General features: G+C 45.4%; 1 protein-coding gene across 1 annotated transcript; it reads right to left on the reverse strand.

Annotated features, from left to right (window-relative positions):
- Positions 1–2,110: 2,110 nt before the first annotated feature.
- On the reverse strand, positions 2,111–9,231 carry LOC140605085 (cytochrome P450 2A13). The gene is made up of 9 exons (XM_072777097.1): positions 9,018–9,231; positions 8,587–8,749; positions 7,629–7,778; positions 7,240–7,400; positions 5,915–6,091; positions 5,283–5,424; positions 4,681–4,868; positions 3,913–4,054; positions 2,111–3,366 (listed from the first exon to the last, which is right to left on the reverse strand). Exons 1-9 carry the CDS (start codon positions 9,195–9,197, stop codon positions 3,185–3,187), a joined length of 1,485 nt encoding a protein of 494 aa, XP_072633198.1. The 5' UTR covers positions 9,198–9,231; the 3' UTR covers positions 2,111–3,184.
- Positions 9,232–25,167: the final 15,936 nt, after the last annotated feature.

A 25,167-nucleotide genomic window follows, 5' to 3' on the forward strand; every position in this document is an offset into this window, starting at 1 on the left:
GGTGCAGACTGTTAAGCATCTGACTCTTGGTTTCAGGGCTCTCCTCTCAGGGTGGTGAGACTGAGCCTCATGTCGGGTGCCATGCTCAGCACAGAGTCTGCTTAAGATTCTCTCTCCCTCTGTCCCTCCCCCTGTGCATTCTCTCTCTAATAAACAAATAAATCATTTTTAAAAAGTCACATGACTGGGGGCACCTGGGTGGCTCAATGGTTTAGCATCTGCCTTTGGCTCAGGACATGATTCCAGAGTCCTGGGATTGATTCCCACATCAGGCTCCCCAGAGGGAGTCTGCTGCTCCCTCTGCCTGTGTCTCTGCCTCTCTTTCTGTGAATTAAAAAAAAAAATTCACATGACTCAAGTGACCTCAACTAACAAAACGTTTTAGATCATCTGCAGCTAAGATTTTTGTCCCATAATCTCCCCACAGATTTGGCTCACTTAAAAAAAAGTCCTAGTTACTCTTTAAAAAATATATATTTTCACATGCAGTAAAACTTGCTTTTTACTATGGGGTTTCACAAATGCGTAGATTCTTATCACTACCACCACAGACAGGATGCTGAATAATTTCAACAGCCCAAAGCATTATCTTGTGTTATATTTTTATTCATATCTTTACCCCACCTCTACCTTCTGACAGCCATAGATGTATTCTCTGCATCAATATTTTTGCCTTTTCCAGAATTTCATATAAATGGAATAATACAGTATATAACCTTTTCAGACTGGGCTCTTTGACCTAGCACAATGCCTTTGTAATTCATCCAAGTTGTGTATCAACATTTGTTAGTTTTATTGCTGAGTAGTTTTGTTGCCTGAATGTGGCACAGTCAGCTCCTCTGTTCAACGCTGAAGAACATCTGGGTTGTTTCTAGTTTGTGGAAAAGTTGCTATAAGTATTCGAATATAAGTATATAAGTATATATAAGTATACATATATATACTTATATATACTTATATATATATATATAAGTATATATAAGTATACTTATATAAGTATAAGTATTCATTTTGTGTGCACATAAACTTTTACTTTTTAAGAATAAATACCTGGAAATGGGATTCCAAGTCATCTGATTAAATGTACATTTAGCTTTTAAAGAAACCACCAAATTGTTATCTAGAGTTAACTGTACTATTTTGCATTTCCATCAGCAATAATAAGAATTCCAGCAGCTCCACATCTTTGCCAATATGAGGTATTATTAGTATTTTTTATTTTAGTCATTCTAATAGGTGTGTGGGTATCTCATTAGGTTTAAATTTGCATTTCCCTAATGACTATGATGTTGAGCATTGATTTGTGAGCTTGTCATTTATATATCTTTTTAGTGAAGCGCATGTCCAAAAATTTAGCCCATTTTTAAACTGGGTTGTTTTCTTATGCTGACATTTGAAAGTTCTTTACATACCCTGTATATCAGACCTTTGTTTTTTATGAGTGGTGGTTACCTGAATCTACAGGTGTGATAAAATTGCATGGAAACACACACAAGTGCATATAAAACTTGTAAACTGAACAAGTTCTGTAGATCTACCAACATCAATTTCCTGGCTTTTGATATTGTACTATAGTTATGCAAAATGTTGCCATTGGGGGAAGCTGGAGAAACAATACAAAGAACTTCCCTGTACTTTTTTTTTTTTTTTACAACTTCTTATGAGTCTGTAACTATATCAAAATAAAAGAAGGGAATCTGTAGTGTAGCCAAGTTGACAATAGATATTGAATCCATACTCTTCATAACAACCTAAAAGTTTTTTCCATTAACTTCTGCATTAATATTTATTGTCTCCTTCCTTACACTATCTTTGAGTTTTCTGTATTGTTCTTTTCCTAACTTTTTTTTTTAATTTTTATTTATTTATGATAGTCACAGAGAGAGAGAGAGAGGCAGAGACACAGGCAGAGGGAGAAGCAGGCTCCATGCACCGGGAGCCCGACGTGGGACTCGATCCCGAGTCTCCAGGATCGCGCCCTGGGCCAAAGGCAGGCGCCAAACCGCTGCGCCACCCAGGGATCCCTTTTCCTAACTTTTAAAGATGGACACTTAGTACATTAATTTTTAAACTTCCTTCTTCTCCAATATGAAAATATAAGGCTACAAACTTATCTCTAAACAGAGCTTTTATTGATTCCCAAGGGAACAAATTGGAAAGTGTGATTCTCCACTTCATCCTTCTTTAAAATTGTTTTAGCTCTCTTCCTTTGCCTTTCCATATAATATTTTTAAAGATTTTATTTATTTATTCATGACAGACAGACAGAGAGAGAGAGAGAGGCAGAGACACAGGCAAAGGGAGAAGCAGGCTCCATGCAGGAAGCCCAATGTGGGACTCCATCCGGGGTCTCCAGGATCACACCGCGGGTGGGGGGAAGGCAGCGCTAAACCACTGGGCAACCAGGGCTGCCCTTTCCATATAAATTTTCAAATAAATGTCTAAATCCATACCAAAAAAATCTTGCTGTCATTTCTATGGTAATTATGTTACACCTATACATCAGTTTTCTTCTTTCTTCTTTACTGTACTTATCTGCCAATCAATGAACATGGTATCTCTTTTTATTTAAAAAATATTTTATTTCCTTCATCGGTATTTTGTAGTTTTCGCCGTACAGGCTTGGCACATGTGTTGTCAGATTTATACTTAAGTATTTCAGTGACTATACGTGTTATTGTGTAATTTTTATGTCCTAAAATATACAGAAAAACAACAACAGAAAAAGACTTTTATGTGCTTAGTGACCTTACTAAACTCATTTATTAAAAGAATTTTTCGTTCTTGCTGTAGATTCCTTGGGAATCAGTTAAGTTTTGTCACTTGTAAAATGGGCATGAACACTGGCAGATGGGTTTGTGAGCATTAAGTGATGTAAGTGTGTGACCTTTTAGCACAGAACTAACACAGAGTTTGATTCAATAAATAATACGCATTATTATTATCAACAGTATAGTATAAAGTTTCCCTTCCTCTTACCCCACCTCTTAAGGATCCATCTCTAACAAGATCAATAGATGGAGTCAATTCCTTTCCTCTACCTCTCCTATTCACCCTGCCCTATAATTCTCCAAAAGCCACCTCCCTCCTACTAGCCCCACCCCTGCAGCCCCCCAGTAGCTACACCCCTGTTCCCCACTCCCCTTAGCTTCTCCCCATACCCCGGCCCTTGCACAGCCCTTGTTCAGCGGGGCTGGAAGCTCATGGTGTAATTTCGTGGGATGGTCGCAAAACCCACATGTTTGGGGGACACATCGATGTCTTGAGGCAGCTGCGGGGACTTGAACTGGAAGTTCTGCAAGATGGTGGTGAGGAAGAGAAAGAGCTCCATCCTAGCCAGGCCTTCTCCAAAACAGTATCGCTTTCCTGAAGACACAGAATGGGAGAGCTGGAGGTAAGGCCTGCTCTCACTGCCCTCTTGCCCCACTGTCCATCCCCAGCTGCATTACCCAGGGAGGAGGTGCTGCAATATCGTGGCCTGAGAGACTTTCAGAGACATCTCTAATCCTCTCTGAGCATCAGTTTCCCTTGCACAGGAGATAGGGTGAGCTAGCAGTCTGTAGCAATGGGAAATTTAGATGCCCCTTCCCTCCAAGTATACACTCAGATATGGCTGTTGGGCTCTCATCTCCTCCCAAGGAACCTAAAGAAGAATGTAAATGACTCTGGACAAATCTCTGATTCACTAAGGGCTTTGATTTTTCTGCTTCTCTGAAACGGGTATGATCACCTCTATCCTTTTACTTGAGCTCAAGCAGTTATGGTGGTTGCAGCTTATGGGCTGCAAGGTAGAGCATGAGAGGGACTTCCAAGCTGGAGAAAGACACCAGGCTACACCTTAGAGAGGGAGCTGGGATGAAGGAGGCCCTGTTGGTGGGAGCAGTGGCTTGGCAGCAGACAGTGGTCTCTTACCAATGGAGAAGGGCACAAAAGCATCACTCTTCTTAAACTGCCCCTTCTCATCCAGGAAGTGCTGAGGGTGGAAGTCTTGGGGGTTGGAGAAGAACTTGGCATCTCTCAGCACAGAGCCCAGCATAGGGAACACTTCAGTGCCCTGGTGAGGAGGAGAGAGGGATCTGATAAGGTAGAGTGGGGGTATCGTGTGCTGAAAGTGCATGGAGGTTGGAGGGACAATTGGAGTGCCCTAGGTGATGAGAAATGGGAGGTGTGGGAATGTGGGTGCTTAGAAGGAAGCTTGGCAGACATGGGGTTCGTGTCTCCTGACAAGAGAAGTTTGAAAAGCACAGATTCTGTGTCTCTTAGGACAGAAAGTATGGGGGATGTGGAGCTCATGTCTTCCAAGGCAGAAAGTTGAAAGGATATGGGTTCATGCTCCCAGAGACAGGAAGTTTGAGAGATATCAAGTTTGTGCCACTCTAGGTGAGATGTCTGGAGGACATGAGATTCATGCCCTTGAGAGAGGAGGTCTAGAAATGAGGTTCATGTCTTTTGAAAGAGAAATTTTGAGGACATGGGGTTCATATGCCCTGTGGCAGGAGCTCTGGGGAACATAAAGGATTCAAGAATCTCTGAGTGGGTGGGTTGAAGGGAAATAAATGGTGGTTGGGGAGTGTTTGATTGAGACAGTGGGACAGGGGCTGGGAAACTTCTAAGGGGAATGGGAGATGCTAGGTCACAAGGAGCAGGCTGGAGGTCCCTGTAGGCCAGACAGGAAAGTACCTTGGGGAGGAGAAACTCCCGAAACTTGGTGTCCTTGATGACTCTGCGGGCCACGCCCATGGGGATCATGTCTCCAAATCTTTGGATCTCATGGATCACTGCCTCTGTGTAGGGCATCTTGGCCCTGTCCTCAAACTTGGGCTGACGGTTCTTGCCAATCACCCGATCAATCTCCTCATGGACTTTGGCTGTGGGAGGAGGGGGAAAGTGTTTAGGTATCTGGGGGTCTCAGGGTGGGGATGATAGTCCAAATATGTATATCTATCTGTAACATGGATGTAGACCATTCAAACAGATTTTGGCCATAAACATTGTTGGTGAAGCATCCTATTCACTATTCACCTGGTCTCAAGCTGTATGTGGTCTCACATACAGTTGGCTCGGCACAGGAACTATCTGCCAGTCAGTTCAGGTATTTTCAACATTTTCACAGCGAGTGAAACTCAGCTGATGCTTATCAGCAGAATATCACCTATAGCTGGATAACAGGGCATCCCTAGGGTCCTGGGCCCTGGGAAAGGTGGGGACATTACAGTGGACTCAGAGGAAGTGTTGGGATCTGTGGCCACTGTTTCACTGCCTTCCCCCCTTCCCCGGCTTACCCTCCACATCTGGGTGTTTCATGAGCAGCAGGAAGCCATACCGCAGGGTTGTACTGACTGTCTCAGTGCCCGCAAAGAAGAGGTTCAGTGTGGTCAACACCAGGTTCTTCAAGTAAAACTCCGTGTTAGGGTTGTTCTGCTCCTGCAGGGAGAGAGGGCTTCAGGCCAGACCCACTCCCCTCAGGGCTCTCAGAGCCCTTCCAGGATCTTTCCGTGTGGACCCACCTCTCTTAGATCCAGACCAGAGGTGGGGAGAAGACCTCAGTCCAGCCAGGGCTTTGTTCAGGCTGCTGGCTCTGCCCAAAACACCCTTCCACACTCTTTACCTGGCTGCCTATCTGTCCTTTACTCATCAGCCCCGGCGTCACAATTTTATGGTAAGGAATATTTAGAAGGAGAGGGATGCAGACAGCAAGCACACGGTACACAAGTGTTGCTTAATGGTTCACATGCAGGTCCTAACCATGGGCAAGTGCTCATAGATGGAGCAGCCAGGGTTATTACACTTGGGATGGTGAGGATGTTATCAGGGGGATGATAAGAATGGGCCTCTGCTCTCCCCATCCCAGCCTGGTTTCCCTCTGCCTGGCTTTGCAGGCTGTCCGCAAAAGAGGAATGCTGCTGGGTTGTACCTCCTGCATGCGGATAAGGAAGGAGTCAATGAAGTCTCGAGGGGAGTTGGGATCCAGTGTGCGTTGGTTCTGCTCCACTTTCTTGGTTATGAAGTCTTCCAGACCCTGCAGCTCCTTAAATGCCTGTTGCTGTGGCCCTGGCAGGTGTTTCATCACTGAGTAAAACATCTCATAGAGCTGAGGATGGGGAGAGAAGAAGGGATGGGAAGCTGTCAGTGGGTAGGTCCTGATGGGAGCAGGACCTTTCTTGGGGCAAGGAAGGCACTGGATTAAAGGCACCTGTCCAGGTGACTTTTATTTATACGGGGCTTGATGGGAGGAGATATCTAAGTTTTCACGTGAGTTAAGTGTGAGGCTCCTGTCTCAGAATATAAGTGAGAAGGATTGGGACACACATCCAGGTTCCAGGTATTCAGGTGAGGTTGGATTGGAGAACACATCTAGGTATTCATATATTCAGGTGAGGTTGAATTGGGAGACGACTATTCAGGTGCCTATTTTTTTTTTCTGACTGATATGGGCAGGGAAGGTCACCTATTTAGGTCTTTAGGTATCAAGTAGGCTCAGTTGGAGACAACTATCCAGATATTTAGGGGATATGGAATGGTGGCTTCTGTACAGGTGTTGAGGTATTAAAGTGGGGGCAGGTATGCAAGTGATGAGGTGGGGCAGTTCATGTATTTCAGATATTCACAGGGGCTGATGGGGGGGCACTTCTGTGAGTCAGCTGGGTTAGGGGACACGATTTGGGTGTTTGAGGAACCATCTATCCAGTGTTTAGATGTGTTGGGATCTTCTTAGCTGGGGCACCTGTCCAGATGTTCAGGTGTTTCAAGGGGCTCTGTAGGGACACTTATCTAGGTAGCCAAGTGGGCTGGTGTGGGACCTGTGTAAATACCAAATGATTTTGGTGGGCTGTGTTTTAGAACACCAGGTGTTCATGTATTCGGGAGGTGGGCTGAGGTGGTCACTTGTTCAGGTGTTAAGATATTAAGATAGAAAAATGGACTATCTTATAAGGGAGCCAGTAGGTAAGTTGGGATAGGAACACATGCCCAGGCAGTATGGCTGGGCTGATAACGTGTATCTTGCCTGCAGACTGTTCTTTGTTTGGTTTCAGTTTTGGGTTTTTTTGGTGGGGGGAGCATCTGTTGAGATGTCCAAGTGTCCTTGAAAACTGGGTATTCTGGTGTAACTATTCCACTGTCAAAGAGTGGCTTTGACGGAACCCTGTCTAGAGGAGGATGCAGTTTGGAGCAGCTGTTTTCCACGTGGGGGAGCATTTGGCAGTGGTAGTGTTGTAGAGCCAGATTGAGATCGGTTACCTGCCCCATAGATGTAGCTGTGAACTGGAAGCTCCCCAGCATCATACGCAGCAGTGACAGGAACTCTTTGTCCTCATAGTCAAAGCGATCCCCAAAAACAATGGAGCTGATGACATTGGACACTGTTCGGCTCAGGAAGAAGGTGGGATCGATGAAGGCACCTGGGGAATGGGTTGGGGGTGGGGAGAGACAGCAGTTTGGGAAAGCATCAACTGGGTGGTCTGATGCCAGCCTGAGAATTGGGGGAGGGCCCTGGAGTGAGGAGCCAAACTTCTAGCACAGGATCCCAGAGCCTGGATCCCTTCTCCCAATCCAGTCCCCTTCCTGGAGGAGAAAGCGCATGTCTGTGTGAGTGTAGCCCTCCTTCTCTCTCCCTCCTGCTCACTCACCTCGTGTGCCCCGGAGGGCCTCAATGAGGAAGCCTGCCTCCTCCTGAATGCGCTCTTCAATGCCGCGCTTTCCCACTCCAAAGTCCCGCAGTGTGGTGATGGAGAAGCGCCTGAGCTGCTTGGCCCGCTCCCCATTGCTGAACGCCACGCCTGAGGAGGGAGCATGGGGGTGCCAGGAGGTGAGGGGGGGAGATGGGGGACAGAGGTGGACAGAGGTGGGCAGAGAGCAGGAGGTAGGGAAGGATGGGTTGTAGGGGAGACGAAGAGAGATACAACTCAAGGTCAGAGCAATACTGAAACAGAGACTGGGTTGGAAAAAAAGAATTGGAAGGAGAGAGACAAGTCAGATGCTCAGAGAAAACGAGATACGGAGACACATAAACACAAAGCGATGGGGTGGGAGGAGGAATCTGATATTCCTGGGGATCTGGGAAGTAACAGTAAAAATCATTAAGGATTCTAACGCTGAGCCAGAGAAAGGGGAGAAGACAGAGCAAGAACAGAGAGGGTCTGGAGAGAGGAGAAGCTGTTTCCAGAGATAGAAGCATGGGATGTGAAGCAGAAACAAGGTGAGATTCTCACACCAAGAACCAAGAGGCAGACAGAGGGAGGCAGAAGCAAGGGGAAATATCGAAGCTGGGAAGGAGAAAGAAGGACACAGAGGTGGAGGACTGAGTTCCAAAGCAGAAATCCCAAGAGCTCCTCCCAGACCCGGGAGAAGAAGAGGCATCCGTGAGAGAGAACAGGGAGGTGGGCCGAGAAGCTGGGGGAATAGAGACATAGACCCTTGAGTCAAGCTAGAGAAGACCAGAGAAAAGCCACAATAACCAAGGACAGGACAGAGGGAGCAGGGGTAGAACCCCACCATAGCCTTGGGCTAATGAGTCAGGAGAAAAACTGGAGAAACTGAGGCATCAAGCATGCCTGACCATGTGCCCCCCACCCGGAGCCTCCTCACCATAGCCTTTGAAGAGCCAGTCAAATGTGGCCTGCTCGCCTCGCCCGCTGAATTCCTCCGCCTGGTCCACCAGAGCCTCCTTCACCGCCTCGTGTCCACACAGCACCACGACAGGCCGGGGCCCCAGATGGATGGTGAACACCGGGCCATAGCGCTCGCTGATCTGTTGGAGGTGGGAGTGCTTAGAGGCTGCGGCCCCCCACTGGGACCTGGCCCTGAGAGCAGTCCTCACCTACTGCATGCATTTCCCCCAGGTTCTGATACTCAAGGGACTGGACATCCCAAGATCTGCTCTTTCTTATGCCCAATCTGCGCATTTCCACTTTCTTAAGACTCTGTCCAACCTTTCCCGTCCCCTGCCACAAAGTCCCAGCTCCTTTAGGCAGGTCCCCAACGCTACCCAATTCCACCCATTCCCTGCCTCCTGACACCTTCATGAGAGAGTTGTACATCTGCTCTGTGTTCAGCTGCAGGTAATTTCCGATGAAGGGCAGTGGGGTGGGTCCTGGAGGGAGCTTCCCCCCCAGTTTCCTCTGCTTCCAGACAGACATCAAGACAATTATTGTCAGGCAGGCCAGCAAAGCCACCAGAAGAAGCCCTGAGGCCAACATGGTGGCACTGAGAGAGACAGTCAGATGGTGCTGGCTGGGGTGGTTTACCTTTATACCACCTAGGAAAGGCGGAGTTTGGTGCCAATTATATAATTGTGCCATTTCAGCTTTCCAGCTACACCCACACACAGACACTCTGGGCTCACTGCTGAGCTTGGCACACAGCCAACAAGGCAGGAGGAGGGGACTCCAGGGAGATTAACAGGGATTAGGCCCCAAGACAGAGTGTGTTGTCCCTCAGGAGGGCCCACCCCAGGGCGGTAGAATTGAGTGAAGCAGTAGACAAATTCCAGAACTGAAGAGTTTAGAATACTTGGATGTGGAGCACCCTGAGGTTTGAATATTCAGTCTCAGAGAAGGGACCCTAACATTGTATAATTTGAGGTCTCCAGAAAAAAGAATCCAGAGATATGGGTTTAAGAGTGTTGGAAGAGAGAACACCTGGGTGGCTCAGTCAGTTAGGCATTCAACTCTTGATTTCAGCTCAGGTAATGATCTCAGGATCATTAGATAAGCCCAGCATCAGGCTCTGAGCTGGACTGGACTGGTTGGGGAGGCTGCTTAAGATTATCTCTCTCCTTCTCCCTCTGCCCCTCCTCTCCTTCTGCCCCTCCCCCTACCCTCTCTCCATTCTCCCTCTGCCCCTCCTCCTCCCCTACCCCAGCTAAGCACTCCCTCACTCTCTCTCTAAAAAAAAGAAAAAAGAAAAAGGAAAGAAAGAAAGAAAGAAAGAAAGAAAGAAAGAAAGAAAGAAAGAGAAAGAAAGATGAGAAAGAGAAAGAAAGAAAGAAAGAAAGAGAAAGAAAGAAAGAAAGAGAAAGAAAGATGAGAAAGAAAGAAAGAAAGAAAGAGAGAGAGAGAGAGAGAGAGAAAGAAAGAAAGAAAGAAAGAAAGAAAGAAAGAAAGAAAGAAAGAAAGAAAGAAGAAAGAAAAAAGAAAAAAGAAGGAAAGTTAGATTAAAAAGAGTGTTGAGGGAATCCCTGGGTGGCTTAGCGGTTTGGCACCTGCCTTTAGGCCAGGGTGTGATCCTAGAGTCCTGGGATCGAGTCCCACATCAGGCTTCCTGCATGGAGCCTGCTTCTCCTCTGTGGCTCTGTCTCTCTCTCTCTCTCTCTCTCTGTGTCTCTTATGAATAAATAAAATAAAATCTTTTTTTTTCTTTTTTTTTTTAAAAGAGTGTTCAAATGGGACAGCCTGTGTGTCTGTAGATATAGATTTGGGGGTTTTGGTAAGGAGGGATACATGTTTAAAGGTCTTAGGAGGAGATCAGGTGCCTGGGTGGCTAGTCAGTGAAGCATCGGACACTTGATCTCAGCTTAGCTCTTAATCTCAGAGTTGTGAATTCAAGCCCTGCGCTGAACTCCAGGCTGGGTGTAGAACTTACTTAAAAAATAAAAAAGGTAGGAGAGACTGGGTGGTTTGGTGGTTGAGCATCTGCCTTTGGTTCAGGTATGATCCCGGGGTCCTGATTTCAAGTCCCGCATCAGGCTCCCTGACTGCTTCTTTTTTTTTTTTAAGATTTTATTTATTTATTCATAGACACAGAGAGAGAGGGGCAGAGACACAGGCAGAGGGAGAAGTAGGCTCCACGCAGGGAGCCCGATGCGGGACTCGATCCTGGGTCTCCAGGATCACACCCCAGGCTGCAGACGGCGCCAAACCGCTGCGCCACCGGGGCTGCCCTCCCTGACTGCTTCTTCCTCTGCCTTGTCTCTGTCTCTCATGAGTAAATAAATAATATATTTTTTAAAAATGAAATAATAAATTAAAAATAAAAATTTAAAAAGTCTAGGACTGAGAGATCCCAGGGAGTGGATTTGAGGGTCTTGTGATGAGGGAGGACCCCTGGCTGTGATAGGGTTCCTGGGAGGAGTATATGGGAGTCCAGCAGGATCAAAGAGTAGCACTTGCCCCAGGCTTTGCCCTGCCATTGCTTTGAACAGAGAATCCCCACAGGGACATCAAAGCAAGGTCAGGATCAATGTCCCTGACTCTCTGTGATTGGGAAAGAGGTAGAAGTCCAGAGCCACATTTAAGTGGAACTTCCCTTAGCAAAGAAGAGTAACTTGTGGTCTGAGTGGCAGAGGGACTGGGCAAGACTTGGAAATAGTAATGACATCCACCAGTACAGTGCCCAAAAGTCCCAAGTGTCTCAAGGGGTGTAATTTACAGAAAGCCTCACTGGTTCTACCCAAGTCCCTGGGGAGCTCACTAGGATCAGCATTCCCATTGTTGTTAGTAGTGGGGTTACTAGTGTTCCCGATTTCGTATGTGAGATACTGAGGAGAGACAACAGAGGGTGGGCAGGGGCTCCTGTGTCTCCTCTGCATGCTTACTCCCCTTTCTGGGGCTGGGTTTCCCCCGCCAGTGGAAAGGGAGTACCTGAGAAGAGAAGGTGGAGGGGGAGGGCGTGTGAGGTCCCTTTGGGGTGATTGCAGATTCGGCAGGGCTGCTGGAGGCACACAGAGGGACCCACAGTGGGAGAGGTTTGGGAAAACTGAGTGGGGAGAGAGCCAAGCCCTGGAGACTGAGGGTGGGAGTGAGAACACATGGTGGCCTTGCTGTCCTTCCTCAGTGACCTTCTTTCTTAACAATAGGGCACTACCCTTGGGTGAGCACTAATTGTGAAGAGCCAGTGTGTGGATGTGTGAGCTCATGGACTCCTTCTAGCAGTGGGGCTTGTTCATATCATCTTCGTTTTGCTGTTCAGAAGAGCAAGCCTCTCTACTGGCACTTGCTTGAGGTCACACAGGTGGCAGGTAGGGAGCTGGGATTTGAACCCTGTCCTCTCCTACCTCCACTGACGGGCCTAGCCCACCGTGAGGGCCAAGTGGAGGCCAAGTGTAGCAAGGGGTGGCATGGGATTGGCATGTGGGAGTCAGTGGGTTAATGCCTGTGAAGTACATGGCAGTAAGTGCTAATAAACAGTTGCTAGTGCACAGAGATGCGCTAGCAACTTCTGCTGCTGGCATCATCTGGCCCCCAGTAGACACTAGCATTGAAAGCCAGTTGACACTGAGCTTGATACCAAGAGAACACTAACGAAGCCAGCCCTGGTGCCAGGAGGGTCTGACGGTAGGCCCTGGCGGCCACTGGGGCTGACTTCAGGGGGTCACAAGGGTGGCACCATGTAGCTCTGAAGCTGGTCCCAGCTGGCTCTGACATAAGCACCATGTGGGTCCTGGATTGATCTTTTGTGGGTCCCATAGGGCACGAGGCAGTATCTGATGGTCAAAACTTCCTCTCACCTGTTCAGATGCCAGAGCTAACTTTGGATGAGAGCAGGTGGTTGAGGTTGGCACTCAGACTGGCATGTTGCCGCTGAGCCTTAGTCCTCTGGGGAGGAAACAGAGGGCAGAGAACAAAGCAGAGATAGGAACGTTGTTTGTTGGTTTTAGAGGGAGTAGTGGAGGGAAGGATTAGCACAGGCTTGGCAGGTATGAGTCTCCTTAATCCCAAAAGGCAGCCTACACCTGGGCTGGCTGCAAGCCTAGGCCACACCTTCCCCTCCCTCCCTCACCGGTTTTCCTTGGCAAGGATAGAGGTAGAATTTCAAGAGTTTGTTTTCAGTGAGTTTGGCACCAGGCAGGGAACTGAGTGTTCAGACTGGCTGTCGTTAACTGGGAGTTGAAGCGGGGAGTAGGGCACGTGGCAGACGGAAGTATTTGGCAACAGAGAGGTCAAGTGAGATTGGCCTTGTTGGTAACACTAGAAATAGAGTGAAGTCAGCTTTTATCATGCTATCTCCCCCAGAGGCAGGAGCATTCCAGGCAAGTGTACAAGGGCCAGGGATCAGCTTCTAGGGTGAGTTAGTGGTGCACTCAGAAAAATCTCTTTCCCTTACTGAGATTCAATATCCCTTTCTGGACAATGGTACAGCACTTAAGAGTGCAGTTAAGAGCACAGTTAAGGTGTGGATTGGAATCCCTTATCCGTTCTTTGCTGTGAGACCTTGAACAACTCACCTCATCTCTCTGAGCCTCCTGAGGCCAATGACAGGACCTGCCTCTTCCCCCATTATGGGAAGAGTCAGTGGGTTAGTGGCTGTGAAGTACATGGCAGTAAGTGCCAATAAGTAATAGCTATTCCTATTAATCTTCAGGATGAAGGACTTGAGGAAGCGGTTCTCTAAACCCCCTTCTGGACTTTATGTTCTCTGGTCTGAAGTTCTGAATACTTCCCCTTTGGGAAAGGGGAAAGGGAGAGAAAGCCTTGTGGGAATCTGCCTGCCCTTCCTTCTGGGGCACAGCTGAGCCTTTCTCCTGGAGCTTCGAATGGAGCTTTGACCTCAGAGGTGGCCTCCTGGAGGGACGGTGGAGAGGGCAGTGTGTGAGGAGGGTGCATCAGGGGCAAACCCTCAGGTTGTTTGGGGGTGAGGTGGGCACAGCACCTTGCCCATCCATATCTTTGTGTCTCCCTTTGTCATGTTCACCCTGCAAGTCAGCCTACCTTTCAACTCTCTTGTGTGCTTCTGGATCTTTCTGTTCATGCCAGTGTGTACATCAGGTTCTCCTGGAGGCCTGTGTCACATTTCTTATTTATACATCTGTGTATGTGTGTCATTCCGGGCACATGCTGGGGGTCTCTGCCCGTCTGAGTGCACGTATGTATCAGTGTGTCGATGTTGATACCTGTATTGATGAACACCCCTGTCTTTGTGGAGTGTGCGTGTACACACAAGTGGGTATCCATACCTGTTTATGTCTAGACGTGTACACCTGTGTGAGCTTATGACAGGGTGCGTGTGTACAGGCCAGTGTGCCTGAATGCACGCCAGTCTCTGTATCTGTTTGTGAGCAACTGAGTACATGCTTTGCAGTATGCCTGTTGGAGGGCGTCTGCATGTGTGTCTGTGTGTCCACCCTGATGTCTGACTGTGCATTCACATGTGTATGTATGCACGTAGTGCTGGTGACTATGTATGTATGTGTGTGGTTGGGCATTCTGGCATGAGATGTAGGCATGTGGGCCACGCTATGTACAGTGTCTGAAATCTGCTTGTGCCTGTGTTTGCTTTCAAACACAACCCTGGCCCAGCTCCATTTCCCTCCTGGAACACCAAGTATTTCTTGCCTCTTCCAGGGTATTGCCTCTCTCAGTTTTCAAAGGTCACAGTAGACAGAAAAGGCCTGCATGTGATAGGTGTGTCCTGAGAGTATTCTGAAGATCAACCCAAATATCCACTCTGAAAATTCTCTCTCCCACGGTGTCCCCCAGCCTCCTGAGCCTTCAACACACTTAAACCAGTCATCTGACCTACGCTCAGTCAACTGGTCATTCTGTGCCAGCCTGTGCTGAGGGATGCTGAGGACACAGGGGTGACCCTGGGCCATGCCCTCATGAAGCTCTCACTCCACAGGGAGAAAGAGTAGCCACAAGTCAGTGAAGCTCAGAATGTACAGGGCTGGTGTGAGAAGGCACCGACAGAGGGGGAAGGCAGGGTAGGGGAGACAGAGAGGTCAACGTGGGCACAGGGGACACAGGCAGAAAGGTCAGGGCAGGTCAGGTAAAGGCGTCAGGGGATGGAGACCTAGGCAGAGGGGTCAGGATGGGGATGGTGGAGCAGACAGAGGGATCAGGATGGGGATGGGGGGCACAGGCATCTGTAGGGACCCAGAAATGGCGTTTGCTTCAACCTTGTAAGTTCAGGATGAGCCACTAGAGGACTAAATAAGAGTTTTTGAGGCAGGAGGGGGAGATTAGGGAGGGAGCATGCTGGGCAGAGGAATCCAAGTGCCAAGGCAGGGGAGCATGGTCAGGTGCTGTTAGGCTAGAAGGATCTGGGCTGGGCAATGATGAGACTGTAGTCATCAGCAGGAGTCAGACCTGCTGGACCTTATGCGACTTGGTGGGGAGTGTAGACTCTGTCCTAAGATGATGGGGAGCCCCGGAAAGGTCTTAGGCAGGGGAACAAAATGTTCAAATTTGAGTTTCAGGGAGATTGTTCAAATTTTTGGAGATGAGACTGCAGGTCCAAAGACACAGAACTGGCTTCTATAGGCTCCAGGGCACAGAGGACATGGCCATGAGCATGGGGAGGAGGCGTGGTTTGGAAAATATACAGAAGGAAGAACCTATTCTTACTTGGTTATGTGTTGGCTGTGCGAGGGAGGAGGCCAGTGTGGGGGTAGATGATAATGTTGTCTATTGGTTTGGGGACACAGATCAGGAGCAGGTTTGAGGAAGGAGATAATGAGTTCCACTTTAGACATGGTGGGAACTGGGCACAATCTCTGCTTCTAGGGCTTTCTTAGACTAGTGGGACAGCGGACCCCGATAAACTGAAGTCTTCAATGATCCCATTAGTATTCATTAGAAATTATTTGTAATGATTGAGTACTTGGGATTGAAGATTGGGAGGGCTTCCTAGAGGTGGTGTCATTTGAACTGGGTCTTGCAGGATGAGTTTCACAGGTGGGGGATGAAAGAGGGCAGGGCAGAGAGACTCTGGCAAGCCACATTTAGACTTGCGAGATGACAGGACAGAGCAGACATATGTGACTGCCACGCCTGCTCCCTCTGCCAACCTCACCAGTTAACTTGCTGTCCTCTACCCCTTATCCTGACCCAAAACCCTCTGGAAACCTTGGCCCATGCTCACAAGTGCAGCTGAAATCTATGACCCCTCTTCCAAATGAGAATGTTTTTTCTAATTGAGGTGAAGGGGTGCCTGGCTGGCTCAGTCAGTAGAGCATGCAACTCTTGATCTTAGGGGTTGTGAGTTCAAGCTCCATATTGGATGTATGGCTTAAATAAATAAATATGTAAGTTAAAAAATAAATCAGCAAATATTTATAAAAAATTAACCTTATTAACGGAAACAGTTCAGTGGCATTTAGTACATTCATGGAGTTGAAAAACCAACCACCTCCAACTAGTTCTAAAACATTCTCAAGTGAGAATCTTAGGTAAACTTTATTGGTTCAAATGTAAATGTTAGTGGGGATCCCTGGGTGGCTCAGCGGTTTAGTGCCTGACTTGTGCCCAGGATGTGATCCTGGAGTCCCGGGATCGAGTCCTGCATCAGGCTCCCTCCATGGAGCCTGCTTCTCCCTCTGCCTCTCTCTTTCTGTGTGTGTGTGTGTGTGTGTGTGTGTGTCTCATGAATAAATAAAATCTTTAAAAATTTTTTTTTCAAATGTAAATACTCGTATTGCTGATAATGATAGCATTCAGTGAGCTTATTCTCTTACTGTGTGAAGCTTCTTATGAGCATTATCTTTTTAAAGCCCTCACAGCAAGCCTGCACCCCCACTTGCAGATGAGTTAAACAAGACCCAAAGAGATGGAAGTGAGTTGTTTGGGACTCCATGGCTGATCAGGGTAGAGCCTGGCATGGGCTTGTGTTGACTCTAGATTTCATGCTCTTAACCACCACTCTGGACTGCCAAACCTCACCTTGATTCTTTTTTTTTTTTTTTTTTTACTTTGATTCTTTATGAGACATCAGGAAACTGTTCCTGATAATCCTGTGGTTCTTGAAATGCTTCCCTATAAGCCTAAAACAGAAGATTCTGAGTGTGAAATAAGAAATAAAAATAAAACAGTTCTTTCAGTAGGAGGGAGACTTGACCTTCTGTTGAGTTGGCATTCTTTGGAACAGTAACCAAAGACCCGGCCAAGCAGAGTCACTGCAGTAAGACAGAGAGTGAGCAGAACAAGGGTTATGGACAGAGAGCGAAATGTTTGTGTTCAGGTTTCAGATGGCAGCAAAGATCAGGGTGGGCTGGGGGAGTGTGGCTGAAATCGAGTCAGTGGAAGGCCAAGGAGCAGACAAAAGTCAAGGTCCTTTCTGTCAGGTTGTTGGGACAGCTCATACCTGTGGCCACTCACATGCCTTCTTACAGGGGCAAAGCAGGTCTTGGAGGAGAGAGAGGGAGAAAGTTTGATAGAAGACAAAGCCAAAGGAGACAGATTCATAAAGGAAGGGTTTTAATGAGAGGGAGGAGAGTCATACTCTAGAAGTGCTCTGCAGAGTTCCTGACTCTGGTAATGGTTGAGAAGCTCCTACTAGATCAAGCATCCTGAAAGTCACAGCTATCAACTCAGAAAATGTTCAAAAGAACAACCACTTGCTTCCTTGACATCACTGGGGAGTGGATCAAAGCAGGCAGATACTGAAGGGGATCAGAAGGGAATTTCCTGTTATGAAAGCTTTGGCCCTGAAGACAGGTGAGGACAGTGCCTTGAGGAGGACTGAAACTGAAGCAGGAGCTTGTAAGTTTTCTGAGTTGAAGAATCAGAGGACAGAGTGCAGGGTGATTACAGCAGCTGGTGGTAGAGGTTGTAGGATCTCAGAAAGAGGAGATCCAGAGTGGGGGAACCCCCAAATCTCTATCTAGACATACCATATTTTGTTGTCCTTCACAGACATTGAATATTTTCCAAACTGAAGTTTGTGGCAACCTTGTCTGGAGATAGTCTCTTGGCACCATTTTTCCGACAGCATTTGCTCACTTTGTGAGAACACAAGTGTCTCTGTGTCATATTTTGGCAATTCTCACAGTATTTCAAGACTGTTTTTTATTCTTATATTTGCTATGTTGATCTGTGATTAGTTACCTACGATATTGCTATTATAGTTGTTTTTGGGTGCTGCAAACCATGCCCATATAAGGTGGCAAACTTAATCGGTAAAGATTTTGTAGGTCCTGAGTAGTCCACTGTCAAGTCCATCCCCATCTATCTCCCTCCTCTGAGCCTTCCTATTCACTGAAATAAAATATTGAAATTAGGCTCCTAATTTCAATTAGGGGCACCTGGGTGGCTCAAGAGGTTGAGCATCTGACTCTTGATATCAGCTCAGGTCTTGATCTCAGGGTCATGAGTTCAAGCCCCACATTGGGCTTCCTGCTGGGTATGGAGCCTACTTTAAAAAGAAAGAAAGACAGAGAGGGAAGGCAGGAGGGAGGGAAGGGAGGGAGGGAGGGAGGAGGGGGGAAGGGAGGAAGGAAGGAAGAAAGGAAGGAAGGAAGGAAGGAAGGAAGGAAGGAAGGAAGGAAGGAAGAAACTGGGTCAACTAATAACCTTACAGTGGCCTCTAAGTGCTCAAGTAAAAGAAAGAGTTGCACATTTCTCACTTTAAATCAAGAAATAAAAAAAATCAAGAAATAATTAAGGGGATGCCTGGGTGGCTCAGTTGGTAAACATCTGCCTTTGGCTCAGGTCATGATCCTGGGGTCCTGGGATCAAGCCCCACATCGGACTCCCTGTTTGGCAGGGAGTCTGCTTGTCCCTCTCCTTCTGTTGCTTCTCCTGCTTGTGCTCTCTCTCTCTCTCTCTGTCAAATAAATAAATAAAATCTTTAAAAAAAAAGAAAGAGTTAAGAAATAATTAAGCTTCATGAGGAAGACATGTCAAAAACCAACATAGTCCAAAAGCTCAGCCTCTTGTGCCAGTTAGCCAAGTTGTGAAGATAAAGTAAAAGTTTTGAAGGAAATGAAAAGTGCTACTTCAGTGAACATATGAGTGATAAGAAAGCAAACAGTTTTATTGCTGATCTGGAGGAAATTTTAGTGGTCTGGATAGAAGATCAAATCAGACACAACAGTCCCTTAAGCCAAAGCCTAATCCAGGGCAAGGCCCTAACTTCCTTCAGTTCTTTGTAGGCTGAGAAAGGTGGGGAAGCTGCAGAAGAAAAGTGTGAAGCTAGCAGAGGTTGGTTCATGAAGTTTAAGGACAGAAACCATCAATCTCAATTTCCTGGTTTTGATAATTGTGCTATGTTTATATTAGATGTTCACATCTAGAGAAGCTGGATGTAAATATAGTATTCAGAGTGAAATTTATACTTGTAAAAACATATGCTAGAAGATAAGAACAACTGAAAACCAGTGATGTAAGCTACTATTACAAGAAGCTTGAGTAAAGAATAACAATTTGGCTAAAATCAATACAAGAAACAAGTGTTGGCGAGGATGTGGGGAAAGCGGAACTCTCTTGCACTGTTGGTGGGAATGCGCACTGGTGTAGCCACTGTGGAAGACAGTGTGGAGGAAAATTAAAAATAGAATTACTATATGATCCATTAGTTCCTCTACTGGGTATTTACCCAAAGAATATGAAAATGCTCATTTGAAAAGATATATGTGGTACACCTGGCTGGCTCAGTCAGTAGAACATAGGACTCTTAATCTTGGGGATATGAGCTCGAGCCCCACATTGAGTGTAGAAATCAATTAAAAATAATAAAATATTTTTTTAAAAAAGAAAAGATGTATGCATCTCTATGTTTATTTACAGCAGACAAGAAATGGAAACAACCAAAGTGCCACTGACAGATAAATGAATAAAAAAGATGTGGTATAGGGATCCCTGGGTGGCACAGTGATTTGGTGCCTGCCTTTGGCCCAGGGCGTGATCCCGGAGACCCGGGATCGAATCCCACGTCGGGCTCCCGGTGCATGGAGCCTGCTTCTCCCTCTGCCTATGTCTCTGCCCCTCTCTCTCTTTGTGTGACTACCATAAAAAAAAAAAAGATGTGGTATAAATATATATACACCACACATATTTAAATATATGTGTGGTACATATATATTTGGTATATATGTATATATAGGTACTAATAAATATAAATATATATTTAAATATATGTAGTATATACATACACCACATATATAAATATATATTTATATTGGAATGTGTGTGTGTGTGTATATATATATATATATATATATATATCCCATATCTTGGCTGCTGTAAATTTTATATGTATATGTATGTTGGAATATTACTTAGCTGTAAAAAAAATGAAATCTTGCTATTTGCAACAACATGAATGGATCTAGAGGGTATAATGCTAAGTGAAATAAGTCAGTCAGAAAGTTAGAGAAAGGCAAATACCATATGATTTCACTCATATGTGGAATTTAAGAAACAAATCAACAAAGAAAAAAAAGAGCCAACCAAAAAAACAGACTCTTAAGTATAGAGAACACACTGGTGGTTAGCAGAGGGATGGAAGGTGGGGGGATGGGGAAAACAGGTGAAGGAGATCAAGAGTACACTTACTATGATGAACACTGAGTAATGTACAGAATTGTTGCATCACTATATTGTACACCTGAAACTAATATAACACTGTATATTAACTATACTGGAATTTTAAAATAAATTTTAAAATAAATAAGAATAACAATTTGTCCAAACATTTAAGAAATATATAATAACAATTTTTGGAGAAAAATACTCTTACAGAAAATACAAAAGGAAGTAATACTTCTCAAGTTATTGACAAAAGCTTGACAAAGGCTTACAAGAAAGGGAAATTTCAAGTGAATATCAGTCATGATAACAGACACAAAAAAACCTAAACAATATATTAAATCTAATACTGCAATATATAAATGGAATATTTCAAAGACAAATGGGTTTACTGCAGGAATAAATGCCACTTTACACCAACAGAGGAGCTAAACTAGAATGAGCAGGCAAGTCCAAGATTTGCCATTGATGTGGAGAAATAAGAAGATTCATACCTTGCTGTTGGGGATGTATAGTCATACAATCCTTTAGGAAACTGGCCGTTTACTAAAACTAAACATATGCTTAACCAGCGTGGAAGCAAAGCCTTGGTATAAACCCAGGAGTGATGCGTGCACATGTCCCACAAAAGATAAGTACTAGGATGTTCACGGCAGAGTTGTTCAAAATGGCCAAACATTGGAAACAACCCAAATGTCCATCAATTGTAGAGTAGATAAGAAATAATAGCCTATTCATACAATGATATTCTGCATAGCAATTTTAAAAAGTACCCACTACAATGTGCTGGTACCTGCAACAATGTGAATTATTATCATAGATATGTTAAGTGAAAAAAGCAAACATACAAAAATGAAAACATACTCACTCTGTGATTCCATTTATGTGAATTTCAAAAATAATGGGCAAAACAAATTTGTGAAGGTCAGGACAGTAGTTGCTTTGGGGGTGAAAATGACTGGATGGGACACAGAAGAATCTTTCAAAGTATTAGAAACATTCTGAGTAGTATCCACATGGTCTATACAAGTGTAGAAATTCTTCAAGCCCATTCATTCAATATCCATGCCCATTACTGCATGTAATTTATAGTTATCAAAGAAAAAAGCAAAAAAATTGAGCAGAAAATAGCAAAATATATACAAGAATAATAGTTTATTTAAAGTAGCTTCCTTTAGGGTCACCTAACTGGCTCAGTCAGTAGAGCATGCGACTTTTGATCTCAGATCGTGAGTTGGGCATGGAGCCTACCTAAAATAAATAAATATTTTTTTAAAGTAGTTTCCTTTAGGGATGCCTGGATGACACAGCGGTTAAACATCTGCCTTCAGCTCAGGGCGTGATCTTGTTGGGGGGTCCTGGTATCAAGTCCTGCATTGGGCTCCCCATGAGCCTGCTCCCCCCCCCCCCGCCTACATCTCTGCCTCTCTCTGTGCATCTCTCATGAATAAATAAATAAAATCTTTCTCTTTTAAAGTAGTTTCCTTTGGCTGAGGGGTGTCAAGGGTAGGAGGATAGGTTGGAGCAAGGTAATTTCACTTTATATCCATTTTGAATTTGAAATCAAGTGAGTTACTTGTTCAAAAGAATAAGTTAGGGATCCCTGGGTGGCCCAGCAGTTTAGCGCCTGCCTTTGGCCCAGGGTGCGATCCTGGAGTCCCAGGATCGAGTCCTGCGTCAGGCTCCCGGCATGGAGCCTGCTTCTCCCTCCTCCTGTGTCTCTGCCTTTCTCTCTCTCTCTCTCTCTCTCCCTCTCTCTCTCTATGTCTATCATGAATAAATAAATAAATCTTTTAAAAAAAAAAGAATAAGTTAACAAGTCTGAGCAGAGGGTGTGTCTGTTTCCAAATGAAGGAAAGAAAAATGATTGGGCCATCAGCCCAAGAGAACTGGTGGGGCCTTAGCCTGGTTGATATAATCACAAGTAATGGTCACAGGTTTCTAATGGTCTCTAGGTTCTATTTGAAGGGCTTCACATTTAGTGATTCACTTAATCCTCTCAACAATCCTTTGAAGTAGATACAGTTATTACATCCATCTCACAGATAATTAGACTACATCCTAGCCAGGCTGAGTCATTTGCCAAGAGAGAGCAGAGAGCAAGAGGCAGACCTGGAATTTGAGCCTGACAGCTTGATCTCAGAGCTGTGCACTCAACCATGGTGTTGGGCTGCCTCTCTTGACAAGCAACGTATATTTACAATCCCAAAAATGAGCTTCTAGGAGTATGGCTCTTCCACTACATGTCACATGTTCAGATGTAGTTCCCAAGTCATGATGAGTGAAGTTGAAGGCTCTTCTAGCTTTTACCTTGCACCTGCCTGGATCAGTCCTTTTCCATCAACATGTGTGCAAAGTTATCTACTACAGGTCCCTTCTGCCCTCAAAGTGAGATTCCCTCTCGGGTCCTTGGAGTCTTTTTTGTGGCATCAGACTTAAACCAGACACATCCCAATCTATGAGAGGGGTTCTAAGAAAAATGAGTTTCTAAAGGGGAAAGGTTAGAGTGTCCTAGCAGATTCCTTGATCCCTAGGCAAATTTATCTCATTCTAACCTGGAGACCAGCTCTCCACTGAAGAAGAGATCTGCACTGGACACAGTCTATCAATATCCCTTCCTTTGAGAACAGTGCTTCCCTTATTCCATTGGGAACTTGCTCAAGTTCATGTGTGGTTTGGGATGGAGAAGGTAGTGGTGGGATCATAATGCAGACATGACCAATCACAGTACACCACTCCCTGCCACCACTCTTTCATAAGAGATGGCCACATGATCTACTCAGGTTTCTTTCTGAAATGTTCGCTTCAGCTGCTGGGGAAAGAGTTGCTGCTTTTCTGAAAACTAGAACCATGAATACAATGTATCAGTCAGCTTAGACTAAGTTATCCAGCACCAACAAATGACTCAACAAGGGTACAGTACTCACAAAGTCATACTTGTTGCTGATTAGCTATGGATTTGCTTCATATCCCCTTCGTTGCTGGACCAATGCTGAAGATGGAGCATTTGCCTGGGACAGGCCAGTACTATGAGAGGGAAGAAAAATCAAAGCAATGAGATAATCCTTAAAGTGTATGCTTACCAGCTCATTTTCACTCACAATTTATTACCCAAAGCAAGTTAAATGGGCAAACCTGAAGTAGGAGGGTGAGAAATATAATCTGCCCATAGGGTAAGGCTCAGTAGGGAAGGAATATAATCTGCCAAAGACAATGTAGGCCTAAGACTGTAAAAGTCCATCTTACAACCACTTGGGGAACCCCTAGAAGAGAACAAAGTCATACATAGACCAGTAGATCCAGAAAATGCAGTTATGGACAGCGTCCAGAAGACTCCTCTGAGCCCCTGAATTCAAACTCAGTGTGAGTTAACAAATTACAATTTTTGCTAAAGTTGGTTTGAATCTAATTTCTACCACTTGCAACAGAAGAGTCCTGACCCAGGGCTATCTGAGAGGCTTTTGTCTATCCCTGACCTACACCTATACCTCTACCACAGATTTGAGTGATAATTCAACTCAAATTAGAATCTATGTTAACATGACCACTAAGACACCTAGAAGCAAACAACCTCTCTTCTTCATTCTCTCTAATGAGCCAGGGGATCCCTGGGTGGCGCAGCGGTTTGGCGCCTGCCTTTGGCCCAGGGCACGATCCTGGAGACCCGGGATCGGGTCCCACGTTGGGCTCCTGGTACATGGAGCCTGCTTCTCCCTCTGCCTGTGTCTCTGCCTCTCTCTCTCTCTCTCTCTCTCTCTCTGTCTCTATGAATAAATAAATAAAATCTTTAAAAAAAAAAAAAAAAAAGAACCACTACCTCTAAATCTTAGCATCAGGAACACTGAATTTTAGAATCAGGAATTCTTTCTCACTCATATCTAGACACTACATTAGAAGATCCCCTAGAATGGCAGATTTCTATCCGAAGAGGTTGGTATTTCTTCCCAACACCCATCAAAAATCCTTCCCACCACTGCTTATAAAGAAGGAGGAGGCTATTCTAAATTCAGCTTGGTTCTGTAAGCCCAGGGCTCATCCCAGAGAAGGATGTGTGACTGGCTGATTAGTAGGTGGGAGAGGATGGATGGGAAGAGAGAGAAACAATTAATCCTATAATGGCAATGCTAACAGAGAAAGTAGGTGTGACCAGATTTCAGCAGAGGTGCTGAGCTGAATCACCTTCTGAGTCAACAGTCCTGCTCTTCTTTGACCAAACTGTTGCCCGTGCCCAGCTCCAGAATTTCGAAAAGCTACTCCCCACTTAATGAAAATCTCAATTCATGATACTAGTTGGAAGGCTAAGTAGCTCTAAGAGGCCTAGCTGTCAGGGAGGCAAAAGTGCTGGCTTCTAGCCCAGGATCTGTCACCACACCCTATACTATCCTAGCTCCCACAGTTGGTCACTGTTTCCCCTTCTGTGAAGTGGGGATGGTAATGACTTCTATCTCCTCATTCAAAAGTCTCACTTTTAGGTCAAAATGGAAACCAGATGGTAAAAGCTTGGAAAACTGCCAGTGACAGGAGCGATAAAAGAACCATTAACACGTGCTGAGCGCCTCCTGTCAAGCACTGCCCTCTCAATTCATTTATTTAATCCTTACAACACCCAAAGGAGATGTTGTGATTACCCTCATTTTACGACAACATGAATAACACAAAGCAAAAAGAGGTTAAGTAACTTGCCGAGTCACATGGGCAGTCTGGCCTCTGGGTGTTTGCTCTTGTGCATTACACATCTTAGGGGCTCAGGCTCAACACCGGTTTATCTGTTGAGTCATATATGTCTCATCAACCCAGGTTCCGCCATCCTGAGCCCTCAGGCATCCTGAGGCCTGAGACTCAAATGCCATCTGAGGCTGTCCTAAAATATAGCAATCAAATAATAATAATAAAAATTTGGGGGTGACTGTTTTGTCTTATCCATATAATAATAATGATAAGGGTTAACATTTATTGAGCATGTCAGTAGACATGATAACCATATCTC

The sequence above is a fragment of the Canis lupus genome, chromosome 1 (genome assembly GCF_048164855.1).
Source record: "Canis lupus baileyi chromosome 1, mCanLup2.hap1, whole genome shotgun sequence".
NCBI classification, from domain to species: Eukaryota; Metazoa; Chordata; class Mammalia; order Carnivora; family Canidae; genus Canis; species Canis lupus.

Coding starts and splice junctions, on each gene's coding strand:
- LOC140605085 (XM_072777097.1), bottom strand. CDS start 9,197: ATGTTGGCCTCAGGGCTTCTTCTGGTGGCTTTGCTGGCCTGCCTGACA. Junction 8,750..9,017: donor TGTACAACTCTCTCATGAAG/GTGTCAGGAGGC, acceptor CACCTCCAACAG/ATCAGCGAGCGCTATGGCCC. Junction 7,779..8,586: donor CTGGCTCTTCAAAGGCTATG/GTGAGGAGGCTC, acceptor CTCCCTCCTCAG/GCGTGGCGTTCAGCAATGGG.